Below are 16092 nucleotides of genomic sequence, written 5' to 3' on the forward strand. Positions count from 1 at the left end.
AGAATAAACACCCCACAGGATCATCCTCTAGAGTGTGAACAGCTGATGGTCTGGATACAACCACCAGGCTTCTCTCAGGAGCAGCAGCTTTACTGCCCTGTGTATCTCAAGGTGACGAACTATTTCTCCAGCCTTATGCTGATTCTGTCCTTCATAACTGTACTTCTTGCCTCCTTCCTCCACTCTCAACACAAGTAGAGAGATTCTAGGCATTCCTAAAGGCAAACTGCTGGGATCGAGGAACACGGAGCTTAAACCTCAATTATGGTGATCAGAACAAAAGAAGTATGTCCAACTCCAAGGGTCTGACAGGTAGAGACCACTTTGCAGCATTAGTCAACAGGACATATTACGTACCTTTTCCATAGCTTAAAAACACATCGAAACACATACATGACCACTTCACTTTACCAACTGCCCCAGTACTGAATGGCATGTGCTGAGAGGACTGTTTAACAAATCTTGGAGTGCAGATGGATATCCAAACTACCAAAACTGAAAGGGAAACTCAGCAGAACTTAAAATACATTTTCTATACACAACCCCCTTCCCATCCTTCCTGCTGTCAGATACTCAACTCTTTCCTAAGGTCTAGGATTCTCCCTACCATCACAGTGTTCTCTAGGAAGCGATAAACAAATCTCTTACATATACTGCTGCCATCCAAAACAGCTCAAAACTATGGCCTATGCCCTGCTGGCTCTTTTCTCAGGCCTTGACAAAAACCAGAAAACAAAAAGTTAAAATGGTTCCCACCGGCTCCATTGACAGCCCAAGCCAGTAATAGCCTGCCTAACCCTGAATCAGAATCTCTGCCATCAGAAATTAAAAAAACTCTAGTCACATACCCTGAAGCTTGATGGTGAAAAAGATACATGCATACATTTGTCACCAGAATTGCTATGGTAACCCTTTACCGTGCACACAACACTGGAAAATTTCAGACTGAAACAACATCACTTCCACAGACATTTCACATATAGGAAAACAAGAATCTCATGAAAACAAGTATCAATCATTAGTATTTTGTCCATTTCTAATGCAGGTTTGAATAGCTGCCAAAGAGAAGGGAGAAGCATCTGTGGGGCTGCTATATCTCAAAGTCCCACACAGAGAGCGATCACGTATGCTGACATGAGAGAGAAAGTATGTTGCACTAGAGGTAGGCCAGGGAGAGGATATTGCCATGAGGAAGAAAACAGTTGGCTGACTGAGACAGTCCCACCAAAACACCACCCTGTCCCACATTTATAGTTGTTAATAGTTTAACTTCAGCAGGACTTCGTAAAGGATCATTTTGTCTTCCTTCACCATAATACTAAATGCACTGTTTTCTAATATTTATACGAACTTTACTTCTAAACAACAAAAAAAGTTAAAAATAACAAGCCTCCTCTCTTCACTCAGATAGTACATTCCTTATGGAATTAACTTTAGACTAGAAGCTAAACTCTGTTCTTTGACAAACGTGAATACTTCCATTATATTAAATAGGAGATGTATGTGCAGAGTTTGGTTGCATAGATTTATTGGGAAAATAAACCTTTCTGGTACAAGCTAATCTAAATACATATTTACATTCTAAATAAGAAAAAGCAGATATTATTTGGGGTCACTCAAAAGCCAGAATTTAAGTTTCAGCAAAAATATTAAAAATTTTATTATTTGCTCTTCTACAAAGAAACTCAGTTTACATGGTATTTGAAATAGCTTTTTTTTTTTTTTAACAGAAAACCAAAATCATAAGAAGATATTTCATTTTTTTAAAGGTTATGCTAGAAATTGTTTAGCTATTGATCATGGCTCTACCTTTCAGAGATACAATAGAACCATGAGCTTTTTCTGAAAAAAATGCTTGTGGGTTGTAATAAAGCTTCTTTTTACTTAAAACAGGAAAACATGAAACAAAATTATCTTTTGTGGTGTATTTTTGAAGAAAAGAAGCAGTAAAAATTCATATATAAAAAGGTAGGAGGTGTTACTGATCTGTTATGAATTTATATTTGTACCCCATAATTATGTATGTGTTGGGTGGATTTAGTGTGTACTTTTTGAAAATCATAGCAAAAAAGAATAGGTGTTAATAAAATACTGAGTGTAAAAAGGATTAGAATTTATCTTTGATCTTAGAGTAGACTTACATGGCTATGACATCAAAAACATTCTAAGTGCTTCTTTTGTCAGCATAGCAATTCTGATCTTTGAAGCCAGGAAGCTTTTAACTTCCTAACCAAACCGAGCAATACTTTTCATTTCGGATTTCCAATGGACACAGTTAAGACTGCGGAAATTACTGACAATCATAGGTGGCTGAAATTTCTTCAAACAGTTCTTTAATGAGAAAGTGAGGGGTTTTGAACTTATTTTAGTGTACGTGAACAGGTTCTGGTTTATATTGATACCTTAAAAATAATTATTAAAAGTCTTGAGATTTTCAACCACAGCTTTCAACATTTTTAAAATGCTGTCTCATGAAGTTATCTGGATCTAGGTGTCAGTTTAAGAGGAAAGACATCTAAATGTACAGCTTACATGTAGTTGCCTAAGACATGCGCATGTCAACATAGGCTAGAGAGCAATTCAGCAGAACAGTTATTAGATTCAGTAGCTGCCTATAATCAGAATCTATAATTAAGAGGCACAAATGTATGCAACTAGTGTCATGTGAGAGGTTCCTGAGGTATCCAGGACAGCTGCCCATGACTGACAGATACAACAATGGTCCAACACAGACTCCAGCCCTTGTACATACGACAGCCAGAGGCTGGGCTGGAGACCCTGGATCATCTCATGCAGCAACGAACACCTGTATGCAAGGAATGTAATTGAGCCCTAGGAGTTTACAATGAGCTGAAGAGGTCTCTAGGTGCACTGAGTACTGACTCAACCTTCACTGCCTACAAGGAGTGTTTCTACACTTCACATGTCAACACCTCCACACAAGCTTCTAGGTTTAGGCATCTTGATCTAGAGCTGAATCCAGCTCTGACTGTCTCATGCCGTTATGACTTCCTCACCAGTGCCCTTGCAAGAATTATCCCTGGACTCAATCAGCCAGTCAAAATGACTGAGTACATACATATCCTCCTGCCACAATACGAGCATCTTGAACTGAAAAGGAGGAAAAGGCAGTATTAAGAATAATGGTAAGTGTTGCTCAGAAGAATGGCAATGGCACAGGGATGAGCATTTCCACTGGGAGGAACTACCGAAGTTAGGATGTAAGAATTCTCATCCTAAGTCTTGTGGGTTCTAGTACCTTGTACCTATTTTCTGTATAATTATTCAGGGCACAGAGAAGTTGATACAGCTTGGGGGGTGGGGGGTAGGATTTTTAGAGGGTTTTTCCTATGGTTTGCATCCCACTTCTCTTACAATCGTGACAAGATTTCTCTGCCTTTCTGCCCTTGAAACAGCACTGAATGCTGCCATCTCCATTGTGGTTCTTTGCCTACAGCTACCTCAGGGCATTTCATGTAGAGATATGAGCTCCAAAGGCTGAGAAGCTGTTTATAAGCATTAAGCAAGAGACACTCTCCCGGCAACTGAAATGTGGGAGGTGGGGGCCCAAACCCAGAGGGAAAAGACACGGGTGGCAGCACAAGTCAACATCAACTAGAGGGCACCCCACAGGCTGAAGGAACAGCCTCAGGTCCTCAACAGAGCTTGTTCAGAGCAAGAGTGCCACACAGAATTACAATCTCTCTCTTCATTGACCCCCAGCAGCACAGAGGCTGAAGATACCTCTCTGTGTAGGCCACACATCAAGAGCCTACTGTGAAACATAAGTGCTATGGGGGGGTGGTCATTTCCAATATCATACGGACTACTTATATACTATTAAATGGAGCCTGGCACTGCAAGGATACTAGGCATTCAAACTGAGGGGGATGAGGGTCTGTAACACAAACTGTCTTTCAACAGAAAACAATTATTAGAAACAAGAAAATCTGAGGAAGATGCTTGCTTCCCATAAAGAAAATCTTAACTTAAAAGAATTATCAGCCAATAAGGCTGTAAAGCCTTGACTTTCAATTATGATTCTGAAATACAAAAGGCCCTCACAGAAATCCTGGTTCAGGCAACTCACTTCTGTTAAGATGGTCCCACAGACCAGAGTTTACTTCCCATAATGCATCTTAAGTATGCAAAAAGGTAACAGTTTTTCAACTAATTTCACTAAGTTTGGCTTTGGTATTGGCTTTTCCTCCCCCTCCCCCCCATTTCCTTGCTTTTCCACATTTCTATACTACTGCTCTAACTCAAATAATTTACATTTCATTTTTGCTATACCTAACGTTTCCTTTCTGCTGGTCAATTTCTACCTTAGAACTAAAGTTAGATCCCTAGATTTCCACATCTTCAATTACAGCTCACCAGACAAAGTTCTACTATTCTTAAATAAAGCAGAACGAATCCAAAGCAGTAGATATAATTAATCAAAATAGCTAGCAGTGCAATATTTAAAATAACTGAGGGCTGCCTGGATTATAGCAACATTATTAGCCTGTGATTAATAAGCAGTTGAAGTATTACATTTGCTACACATTTGCTAAGTTATTTTATCTTGCTTTAAAGTTAGGTGGCAAAGTTTCAAGCCATAGTTGAGAGATTTGCTTTATTCAATATTACGTTGTTAACCCCACCATCTGGTCAAACAGCTGAGGGAACTCAGGCAACCATATGGGGGGGCCCATGTTTCTCTCTTGGGAAATATTTGCCTTACTGAATTATGCAACCGTTACCAGTTTCTAGCTTATTACAGTAGGATTAAAAAACCCATCAAAATACTTTGTAGATAACCTGAGTTTTGTGTGCCTTGTATTTAACCTTAACTTATGTGGGAAAATAAGGTGGCACTTACTTGAGGACCAGGCTGACCCTGAAAAACAAGAAAAAGATAAGGTTATGGAAAGTTATGACAAGGATTAACTCCTTAAATAGTAGCAAATAGTTACAGTACTCTCTATTAAGGAGATAACAAAAAATCCAATAACTGTATTGAAGTCAGATTCTGGACTCTTAAGTCTGTATTGAATTTGAATGTTTTGATGAACCTTCTTGCGATTAACTGATTCCAGAAATAAATTACAATAACACATCATTGAACATGCATTTGAGAAACTTCATACTTTAGATAGTCAGAACAATACAATTTAGAAATGATAGAAAGACCTAACTTAATCATTCTCAAGTGAGAAAGAATCCACAGATGCTGAGCTGATTTAGAAGTAGGTATTGGGTACTTTTTCTCTATTATGGCTCACCCCCATGTTCAAGGAGGTGCTAATTACTGCCTATTGAATGAACACAGTTTAAAAACTGGAGGAACACATTGCTGGGCAAACAAGTCTTTTTGCCATTGCTGCAAGCACCACAGTTTTAAGCAAATATAAACCAATATTTAACCCAGCAAGTCAGCAGTAGATGAACCCTTGTCTGTTAGCCCAAGAGGTAGCTGGTACATTTCCTCTCCCTTATTTATCAACATCACCTTTGGACCACCGCTAGCCAAATGGAGAGACCCTCTGCACACTGAGGAGGTGTATGTATCTCTTGTTGCTGCAAGCCCTTACAGAGCAGACTTCCTATCACTAAGGTCCCTACTCTAGGAAAGCCAGTGAAAGTCATCAGTTATTCTAGCCCTCTCATTACAAATTACTTGCATGAAGCAGAATTATATTACAAAACAGTATAGTAGTTGTGACTATGAACTACAACCACCCGGACAATCGGCTCACACTGTAAGACAGAGACAAGTATTTATATATTTCTCCTTATAAAGAGAGAATTTCTTAAACTCCTAGGGCTAGCTTAGCTTCTAGTGTTTTATGACACTTCAACAGTATTTCAGTTGAATTGAAACTACGTTTCCTTTTGTTGAAAGAAACTGAGCATGGAGACTTCTTATAAGTTTTATAAAACTTCTTCACTTTAGCTAGAAGGTACCGCTACACAGAGTTGAAACTTTTCATCTGAACATCAGGAAACACTTTTTTACTGTGAGGGTAACCAAGCACTGGCACAGGTTGCCCAGGGAGATTGTGGAGTCTCTGTCCTTGGAGACAGTCTAAAGCCGTCTGGACATGACCCTGGGCAACCTGCGTTATATGGCTCTGCTTGAACAGAGAGGTTGGACCAGATGACCTCCAGAGGTCCCTTCCAACTTCAACCATTCTGTGATTCTGCGTGATTTGGGCGTGGGGGGTGGGGTGGGGATGGTGAAGCATTTCAACTGGGAACTATTATCTACAAGAAAAGCAGCTGAAGAAAAATGCTTTTTTTAGTAACTAATAAGATTTTGTTGTGCTAAATTAAAAACCAGAAAACCATATTTTAATTCACATGCAAGTTTTTAAAGATTTTTTAAAAAAACATAAGAAATATTAGAAATAATGTTACAGAGGAATCATGGTAAAGTACAGAATTATTGTGGCTATCTAATCCTTACACTGAAGGCAGCCTAAAGCATTCCTTGTTGTAGATGCTGCAGTTTTGTATTAGTTCCTTACAACAACGCTGCACTATAGAGGTTTTCAGACAAAAAAAATACTGGCTGAAGTTTGCCAGTTCTAATATGAAGTAAAATTTTCTGAATTGGTCAGTTCTATGAACTTACACGTCACACTGGGTTAATGAATACAACTGGGACTCCTCAGCACTCAGCCTTTACCTCAATCTTCCTAACACAGCAGGTTTTAAGATATTATATGCTATATCTGATCCTAATATCATCAGGAATTGCTTACTGATGCAGTACTAGGCAGCCTGTACAATAAATTTGTATAAATTAACTAAACTGAGACCTATGCATGCAAAATTTTATATACAAACTCACAATACATTTGTCTCACAAGTATATCTAATGTTGTAATACATTTTGACCAAATCGTTAAAGACTGTCTCCAAGATATATATATTTAAAAAAACTTAAATGAAAGTCTGAAATTACCAAAGTGTTTCAACAAAATTTTGATTTAAAGCAGTAGAAAGCAAATAAACAGGATATATTTATTTTTAAACAAAAATATTTGAAAATTGACACTTTTTTTCTTCAATCTAACTTAGACATATAGGCTACTAAGTGTCGACATGGTACATGCTATATGTATGATATAAGGGACATACACACATAACACAAACATACCCAGAATTGAATGTCAGGGATAGAATCATGCTCCCATGAAAGTGTTTTCTACTCTCAGTCTCAACAGCATTACCAGTTTGCCTTTTTGTTATTGTGCATTTATAATTACTCTTTTATCATGTCTGCAATATGGAGAGAGCAAAGCTGGAAACTGAATTTTTATAGGACAATTGTTTTTCATGGTGACACAGAACTTTATGAGATAATGGGGAATGTAAGAGTTGCATTACTCTTAGTTTATATACGCTGTCAATATTGCAATTATCCTGCATTTAACTGTAAATTCAGATGCTGAACACAAAAGTACTCATAGCAGGATTTTTTTTAATCCTGTTGGCTATGAGCTCCTTGAACATGGAAGGAACTTTGCATTAGCAAAGTTAATTATTTTCTGTTTTTTCAGTTGTTTCCAGTCCTTCAATTTGTATACTCTTAGATACTAGCTACTGCAGTCACAGTATAATTTTCCCTTCTCACTAATGATCCAGTAAGTGACACTAACCAGAGGATGCAGCAAGCACTATATTATGGAACTCATCAGCTCTGCTTACAAAGGTACAGGTAGAAAGAGGCATCACAATACTGACCTTTTTGATTGTAAAGGGTCATTGTCATAGAACAATTCAAACTGTGGGAGATGAAGAAGAGGCTGTTCATTTTGCCTCCTCTCATTTTTGTATGTTGTGAAAGGATCAGGAATAAAGCTCTGTGAGTTACTTTTGTGTTCATTAAAAAACCCTCTAACATGAATACAAACTAATATTATATTTTATTTGAGCAAGTTCAATCTCAATTATATGCTTGTGTTCCCCAAATGGCTCCAGGATTGCTGAAATCACTCTGGCTCACTGCTGCATAAATTGTTCCCAATGCATGTTACTTGTGGATTAAAATGTTTTAGCTGGAAGTATTTCTCTAAATTTTAGATAAAAACCAGGTGAAAATACTCTTCAGGACTGAAAAGTCAGCATTATTCCATTTTTTTTTCTAATGAACATGTCTTTGTTCAAATGTGTTATGTACTCTCAAATTGATTCATTGATTGTAGCACTGACTGCTGTTCTTTGCACACATTTACAGATCAGTCCCAACACCAATAACTGATCAGATGTATTTTAGTGGCTGCTACTTTGAACCTCTGGGTCATTGCTCATGTACTTGCTTATCCACTACTGATTGCTGCTTTTTATTTTTTTTTTTTTAAGTCTACATTACTACAGTGGGTATAGCTGCATAATATATCATGGTTTCAGCAAAATCTTCAGAACAATTTTCCCTTCTATATTCCTATTTAGTGACTTAATACGTTATTTTGCAGGAAAGAAAGGGGCTAAGTTTGGCAGCCTATTCTAATTACCATGATGGAAGGTCTTCTATGGTTGATAGTTAATCCCTTCCTAGCAATTTAACCTAATATTAGCTGCTGATACGTAAATGATACTAAAAGAAAAAGAAAAGATATATGGCGTAGTCAGGTCCAGCTGAAGTCAACAGGTAAACTATCAGTCTGCTAAAAGAGGAGATTAAAGAAAAAGCCTATTGACTGGAGGCTGCAAACATTGCGGAAAAGTTACTTAACAGCAGCAAGAGATGTCAAGGAGCACAGGAAAAAGTCTTAAGAGAAGAAAATGGAAGCTGACACTGCAAGTTAGCAAGTTGAGCTTGCAGAGGAAACAGGGCTTGTAGCAAATGAAACGACAGAAAAGAAAAGATATATTCAGGATATCAAAGAAAAGGACTATCCTGGAAAACGAGAAAGAGAGAGGGAGCAAAAACAATAGCATGAAAAAGTGCAGAAACAATTTTCACAGCTTTTGCATGATTTTAATCTTTAAAGAGCTGGGAACATAAACTTCCAGGCTCATACATCCAAATATATGGATATACAAATATATACACAAATACAAATATATTTACAAATGCATTGTATAAAATTAAAGGTTATTTCTAACTTCATTCAAGTAGCACCTCCCTAAAGAATATCTGGGATAGCATACAAATGCATTTAAAATGAGACATGGGGCTGTTCAGATCCAATCAGCCAACAAAACCCAGCAGAGAAATTAAAACACAAAACTGAAGAACCTGTGGAAAAAGGAAACCAGCAAGAGCAACAGATATGTGATCAGAAATAATATCCTGCTCTTTGAAAGGCACCACCAAACTACCATTGTGTAGCATTCTCTGGACAGACTACCCAAGTAGGAACATTTGTCTTCCAATCTAATCCAGATAGAAAATAATAAGGAAACAGGAGTAGCATGGCTGACCTCCATTTCCTTGGGTAGACACAAAAGCCTGGAGTGACTTTTCGGCACTCTGTTAAAATCCATGCTACTGAGGTTGAAATAAGTTATGCCGAAGGAAGCCAATATGTGATTAATATACATTTCAGCATGAGCAATTAAAAAAGAAAAAAAGGAATATGTGCAAGACCTAAATTACACTGGTTTTGAACAAATCACCTACCAGCTTTCCATCCATACCAATCGGACCCTGGGATAATCAAAAGTCAAAACAAAATGGAACAGTTAAATCAGAAGAATGCTGAAGATGAGGAAAAATATACAGACTTGGGGAATACTGCGGCCTTTAGAAGATGAATAACTCTATGTCAGCAGTTAAATGCAATACCTTAAGGATATTTTGAGAATGAAGGCACAGAAAAGAAACAACAAAAGAAGCAGAGCTAAGACAGAATTAATAAAAACAGTATGGTGGGAAGTAGCCAGGCAATAGCTGGTGTTTAACAAAAGACAGGTTCAACATGCAATGAAGGAACTGTTAGTTTGGCAAATCACAGTGGCACGACATAACAAAACATATGAAATAATGCATCTGGCTTGTGTGTTTCTTTAAATAACTGAGAAAACAGAATAAGTAGCCTATTTACTGAATGCTGTTATCACATGGTTGCAAGGTGAAAAGAGCAAACACTTAAAATCTCATAACTAATCTGTATTTAAATTAATGTTATAATAACGATAGTTAATAAGAAACTTCAGCTCATGCAGTTCACTGAGGTACTAAAGATTTCTGCCTGTACTTTGGCCAGGAATTCTTGTGCCTTATCCTGATTTCTCTTTTTTCTCTTGGGAAACATGGAATTATCCTTGCTGATACTTTACAAGTTACCTACTTCCTTCAGAGTCCAGAGGTTGATTCCTGTTAAATGGATGCAAATTCTGGAAAGGATTTAACGTGGATATATACTGTTGTAACTCAGTAATGGTTCTATGTCAACTGCATGTTTAGGTGATCACAGGAGAGAGAAGAGGGCTAGAGAAAGTTGGATTAATTTTACATTTGATGTTTAATTACTATGTCTTCTGACAAATGAACAGTCAAGTTACCTTTCACTGACAGCGGAATAAGAGCAGGCAGAGAAGTTGTTTCTGCCATTAAATTCCTCTTTTAGGCTGAAACTGTGAGCTCTCAGGTCTTTGCCCCATGTGAAAGGGATACTAATTTACGTCTCCTGGGGAGAATTTTTCTCTTAAATGCTGGCACTGCAGCCAGACTTTCCCCCTGGAGCTTCACAGGCACTCTCTCAAGACTGCCTTCCCAAGGCATACAGCCCCTTAGGACCGATTGCTCACACTGCTTGATTTGGATCACTGTTGCTGAGAAGACAGCACGTAACATATTTTCTGGGTTTATGTTGATGCATTTTATCTTTGTTGCTTTTTGCCCCCTTTCTGAGCACTACTTCAGCTTACGAGCAAAACTCAAAGTGTAATAGTTTAGTCTAAATCAGGTGTGCGGAGGTTCTGCTGACCCCCTCACCCAGGCGTGCATCTTCCTACCTTCTGCACCATTACTAATAGGTACTATGGTCATATGAATGTGCCGGTTCAACCAGCTACCAAGAAAGTAATAAACACTATGAAAAAGTGATGCCATATCAATCCAGTGAGTTCCCTAGCTATCTGTCCTCTCCCAGCCTAGATCATGGACTCTGCCAAAAATTCCAGACATACTTAGTATGAAAGAGGACATCAGTTGGATGTATGTATTGTGAAACTCGTGATTTTTGGTACATTATTGGCTTTCTAAGAAGCCTGTGCACTAACCGACTTGTCAGATCCAATAAAAAGTTACTGTGTCTGGGCAGCCCTACAGGAATAAAACCCCTTACCTCTCCTTCCCTCCAGCTCCTACTGTGGTTTTCTGTCACATCATGAGTAGATGACATGCTGAGAGTGTAAAGCAGGTCACCAGCATCTTGGTTATCTGCATGACCACTACCTATTATTATGTGCTGATGTCCTGGGAAAGTTTGTGACTGTTGGGATGACCTACAATATCTTTCAAATGTTATCTCTGAACAGTTCTTCCCTGGTATCCAATAAAGCAAGCAACACTTTCCAGTGCATTAAAGGGACAGCTTTTATTATTATGCTTCCTCAGTGTCTCTTGATCCCACACATGCAGCACACATACAACACTTAATAATTTTCTCATAGTTATTTAGCAAATTTCTAAATATAGTACTGTACACCCCAAAAAACAAGGCAAGTCTGCAAATTAGTAGCTTTCCCAGATTTTTCTAGCACTGTACTACAGGATATTTATCTAGTAATACTGACACACAGTCTGTTGCAGGTGCAAAAATGAAGGCTGAACTGAATCCTGGCTATGAATACATTTACTTCTAGAAAGCAAACGACAGATATTACCAGTTAAAACACTCAGCAGTAAGGTCATGGTAAGTATATAAAGTTCCCCAGAGGGCTGCGTGGGCAAACAGCTAAATTTAACTGTTTGGTCTGCTGCAAGCTTAGCCCAAAAGATTTAATTATTCTTATTATGAACGAATACAGGAAAGAATTATACAAGTATTTGTAGAAGGAAAAATCATTACAAGGTCAAACTGTTGGCTTAGAGGGACCAGCCAACAGCTCTTGCAGCTGTAGCAGTGCTTGTATTTTGCATATAAGCACTGTTTTCAGGGAATGTTTCTTTATCATAGAAAAAAAAAAAAAAACTATTTGTATTCCCTTACAATGACAGGCATTTTAACTACTGTTAAATTTTTGCCTGCTCTTTATCCATGCTACGTAGCTCCTGCACTTGAATTAAAGGACTATGTATGGCATCTTGAAGAGTGTCAGTAAAGAAGAATCAGAAATTCCGTGTAGGCTGAAGAGAAGCACCTGCTCACAACTGAAAATAATAGGAATTTCCCCCATGATTCCCTTTGTATCAGGACTATTTTGTCTCAAGTTCGGGAAAGTCTTCTGGGATTTGCTTTATAGAATAGGAGAAGAAAGATAAATTTGCTTGAGACATACTGCCCTACAGGAGGAAAAAATCTATCTCTGTAGATAATAAGTCATTACTGTGAAAATGAATAATATTCTTTCATTATAAAAATACTAAATCTTTAACAGAAAACATGGTAATTTCCTTCTTTCCTCAATTACTTCTTTCTTGTGTTGGAAAGAGAGAGAAAACACTTTTCAAAAATGGAAATCAGAATTTCCACAACTGATTCAGGCTGGCTGATAAAGAGAAGCTGAAATAGTACATAAGGCTACTTCAGGATGCACTGAGAAAAATCCTATAATGTGACAATATTTATTGAAATTCATTACATGATTGCACTGGAAGTCTCACGGAATACTCAAAGACATTTTCATTTGTTTTGAAAGAAAGACTTCAAACTATAGTCCGTCTGACTTAAACTTGATTGTCTCTAGAGCTGCGCACTATATAGTTCAAACTAATTTCTGCTTTGTTCTCTAAATAACTGCTACTACAGATTAGCATGTCATTTTTGACAAGTACCAAATACATGGTCTTCTATAACACAATCCCTGTAAAACATTTTAGAAAACTAAAGACAATGCATCATGAAAGAGAAGGGGATGAGTAGATTTATACAACAGACATGTACACTAATTATTTGTTCACTTACTGTAGATACTACAGATGGTATTGAAAATGTTTCTTCTGGACTATGCATTTCCTTTCTAGGTTTCCAGTATCATTTTTAAGTGTGTGCTATTACTGGATATTTTCTTACAGTATTACATAGACTTTTTTCCAAGATCCTCAAAAGCAAAGATGTTCGTACAGTAGATTTTTTTTCCAAATAATACCCATCTATTTACTTAGCACTAACTACCTATCTAATAACCCTAATATGGACAGAGATAACACATGGGAGGAAGGGGGATATGAGTGACATTTAGGTCTGGTTTTGTGAAAAGTAGCTTCCACTCCTCAAGAATACTGTAAATATAATATTTCTCAAAGAAAGATATTTTTAGTTAGATTTTGAATGCTCCCAAAATTGATTGTTTTCCATTTTAGCAGTATCCTTTTACATATGGGTTACTCTGGAGGTAAATATTTTAAGGATTTTAGGGGTTATTGTTAGAAAGTGAATATATAAGCAAATGCATCAGAAACATTTAGTGTTCCTATCAAAAAGATAGCCAGTATTATTACTTTAGGCAGCTTTACTGCAATATTCATTTCTTCAAAAAATTCTGACTGAAAAGTGAAGAAAAGTTATCACTACTATGTGATAAAAGAATCTTCCAAGGGAAGGAAAAGAGGAAGATATGGATTATCTTCTTACTCCACTCATCCTTCAGTGATCCTTTTCACTTAAGGAATACTAATCAGAAGACTGAGTTGTGAACCAGGAGATACATAATAAACAGAAAATACACATAATTTCTTCTTTATAAACTGTGAACAACCCTCTATCTAAAGGAATTTTTTTGGTTTTTTGCTTTTAAACAAAATGGATTGGCATATTTTAACAGTGCATAACTTTGGTAGGTTTATATTCATTGGAAGTACACAGAGAAATGTATTTATTGCAAACACATTCTCTGTGGGAAGAATGAGGAAAAATTTTGACATTGCAAATTACTCCAATTCTAGTTTTGTGTATAAATAAATTACAAGCAGGCCAATTATCATCTCCAAATGCATAATGATTTCTCAGACTTTGATGACTCATTGTTTTTCCTGATTGTTCAGTGTGAAATCAAGTATATTGGAAAAAATTCTCTCTCCCGATGCAGACCATAGGTGTCTGAAATGCTCTGTATACACAAAATTAATACAGAAACATCTGCATCTCTGAAAGAGACATGAATACAGAAAACTGAACAGAGCCCCAGTAACACCATGCTAGATGGTGTTTCAATTTACTGGAACTTACTTCATGGCACAAATAAGTGGCCAAGTTTATTTCAACATTTCTGATGGCCAGTGTTGGCCCAACAAATAAAGCTAGTGAAACATAACAATGCCATAGCTGAAGCTGGCTGCATACAAGTATTTTCTGGACTCAGTTTGCAGTGCACTGAACTAAAAGTGATTTTTCACACTGACTTTAATAAGAGTGTGATTTGGCACTCAGTTGTCAAAAAAAAAAAAAAAAAATCACATTTTAAGGTCTCCCCCAGTCATTTTTTAAAAGTCTTTTAGATCACACATTTGGCAGTTTAAGATATACTAATTTAGACTATCACAGCACAGTTCAGAATTAAGAAACTCTTATCTGATTAAATCATGTGACTAAATTATTCCACATTTCTAAACAATCTACAGTAAGCTCGACTGTTAAATTGTTACTTGCAGAAATCTCTTATGTCAGTACATATACAATACGAGATTCAGAAGAAAGCAGGAATCTAGCTTTACAGCAGCTGTATGAGCTGCATGCCAGTTACCATGTCAGACTGAGTTTAAAAATACCTATGTGGAAAAAAAAAAAAAAAATCTGTCTCAAACAGCAGGTTTGCAGATCATCCGCACTAAGTTCAAGTAAGGTGAAAGATGACACATTGTCTTTTCAAGTCACCTATTTTAGTTCAAGATTGATAGAAGTTAAAATACCCACAACTGTCAGGTTTCCTCATCATGATACCATTAAAATGACTGATCTCCATGACTTTCTTTTTCTCTCCTTTGGTTAATTACAGGTTTATCAAGGCTGACTTTAATTAGATGTAATATAGTATTCCTAGCAAGGATATATAATTCCTAGCAAGTCTGATAAGGTTTCTTTTTAGTGAAGTTTTGTTTTAGAGCTTATGTGGACAATAAGCATGATAGGCTCATCAGCTAGCTAAATTTCTCCTACTGATTAAACATTATTGGTTCTTTTTCAATGACTGGGAGTGATTGCTATTAAGAGCAATGTGAGCAAACAGCCCAGGTACAGAAGTCACTTGCTCCAAGCCTGTGAGGAAAAAAAGTGCCCTAAATCAACTTGCAACAAGTCTCTCTGGCCAGCAATCAGGACATTACTGAAAAAAAACCCCAAATAACCCAGATCATTTGGGCTGGAGAAAACTTTACTGTGAAAAGAAGGAACTACAAGAGTACAAGAAAGATGAGCCTGCTGTCTAAAACCCCTTTACCACAAAAAGCAAAGTTTCTGACAAAGACAAACGAAGCACTACAAGGCTCTTTGTCCATTTCAGGATTTCCTGAATTCTTCCCTCAAGCAGTTCATACTGGCTACTACCTAAGACAAAACTCAGCTAGATGAATCATCACCTGGAGATTGCAAACTAAGTATAAATGTTTTCCAGGGTAGGGATTTAGAGTTTTAAATGAAGTTTTTATTTAAAAAAAAACTACAACATTCACAGCACTATGAGGCTGCCTGATCTTATTGACCAGCAACTTATGGGTCCCATCTGAACTGCTAGAGCCTTTATCTCAGTCAGACTTCAGAACCAACATCTTGCTTCTCCTAGGCTCATTCAAAACACTGATGCAAAATTAATCATTCAAGATTTGAACTATAACCCCTCCCCAATACTCCACACTTTTTATTTCAATGGAAAAACTACATTCCATTAAAAAAAAATTAAAAAAACAAGAAAGAAAGAAAGAAAAAAGTGCATTCTTAAGTCCTTAACAGCCTCATCCTGTAATTCCAGGAATCTCTCATTTTGTTGCAAGCCATG

The 16092-nt window shown here is 37.1% G+C and overlaps 1 protein-coding gene across 1 annotated transcript in view; it reads right to left on the reverse strand.

The window, feature by feature from the left end:
* COL25A1 (collagen type XXV alpha 1 chain) overlaps positions 1-16092 on the reverse strand; it is a 329639-nt gene that overhangs the window by 120630 nt on the left and 192917 nt on the right. The window contains exon 5 of the mRNA XM_072863100.1: positions 4865-4882. Coding sequence (XP_072719201.1) covers positions 4865-4882 — 18 coding nt within the window. The remainder of the gene's footprint in view (positions 1-4864; positions 4883-16092) is intronic.

Source organism: Ciconia boyciana, chromosome 5 (assembly GCF_034638445.1).
Source record: "Ciconia boyciana chromosome 5, ASM3463844v1, whole genome shotgun sequence".
NCBI lineage: Eukaryota > Metazoa > Chordata > Aves > Ciconiiformes > Ciconiidae > Ciconia > Ciconia boyciana.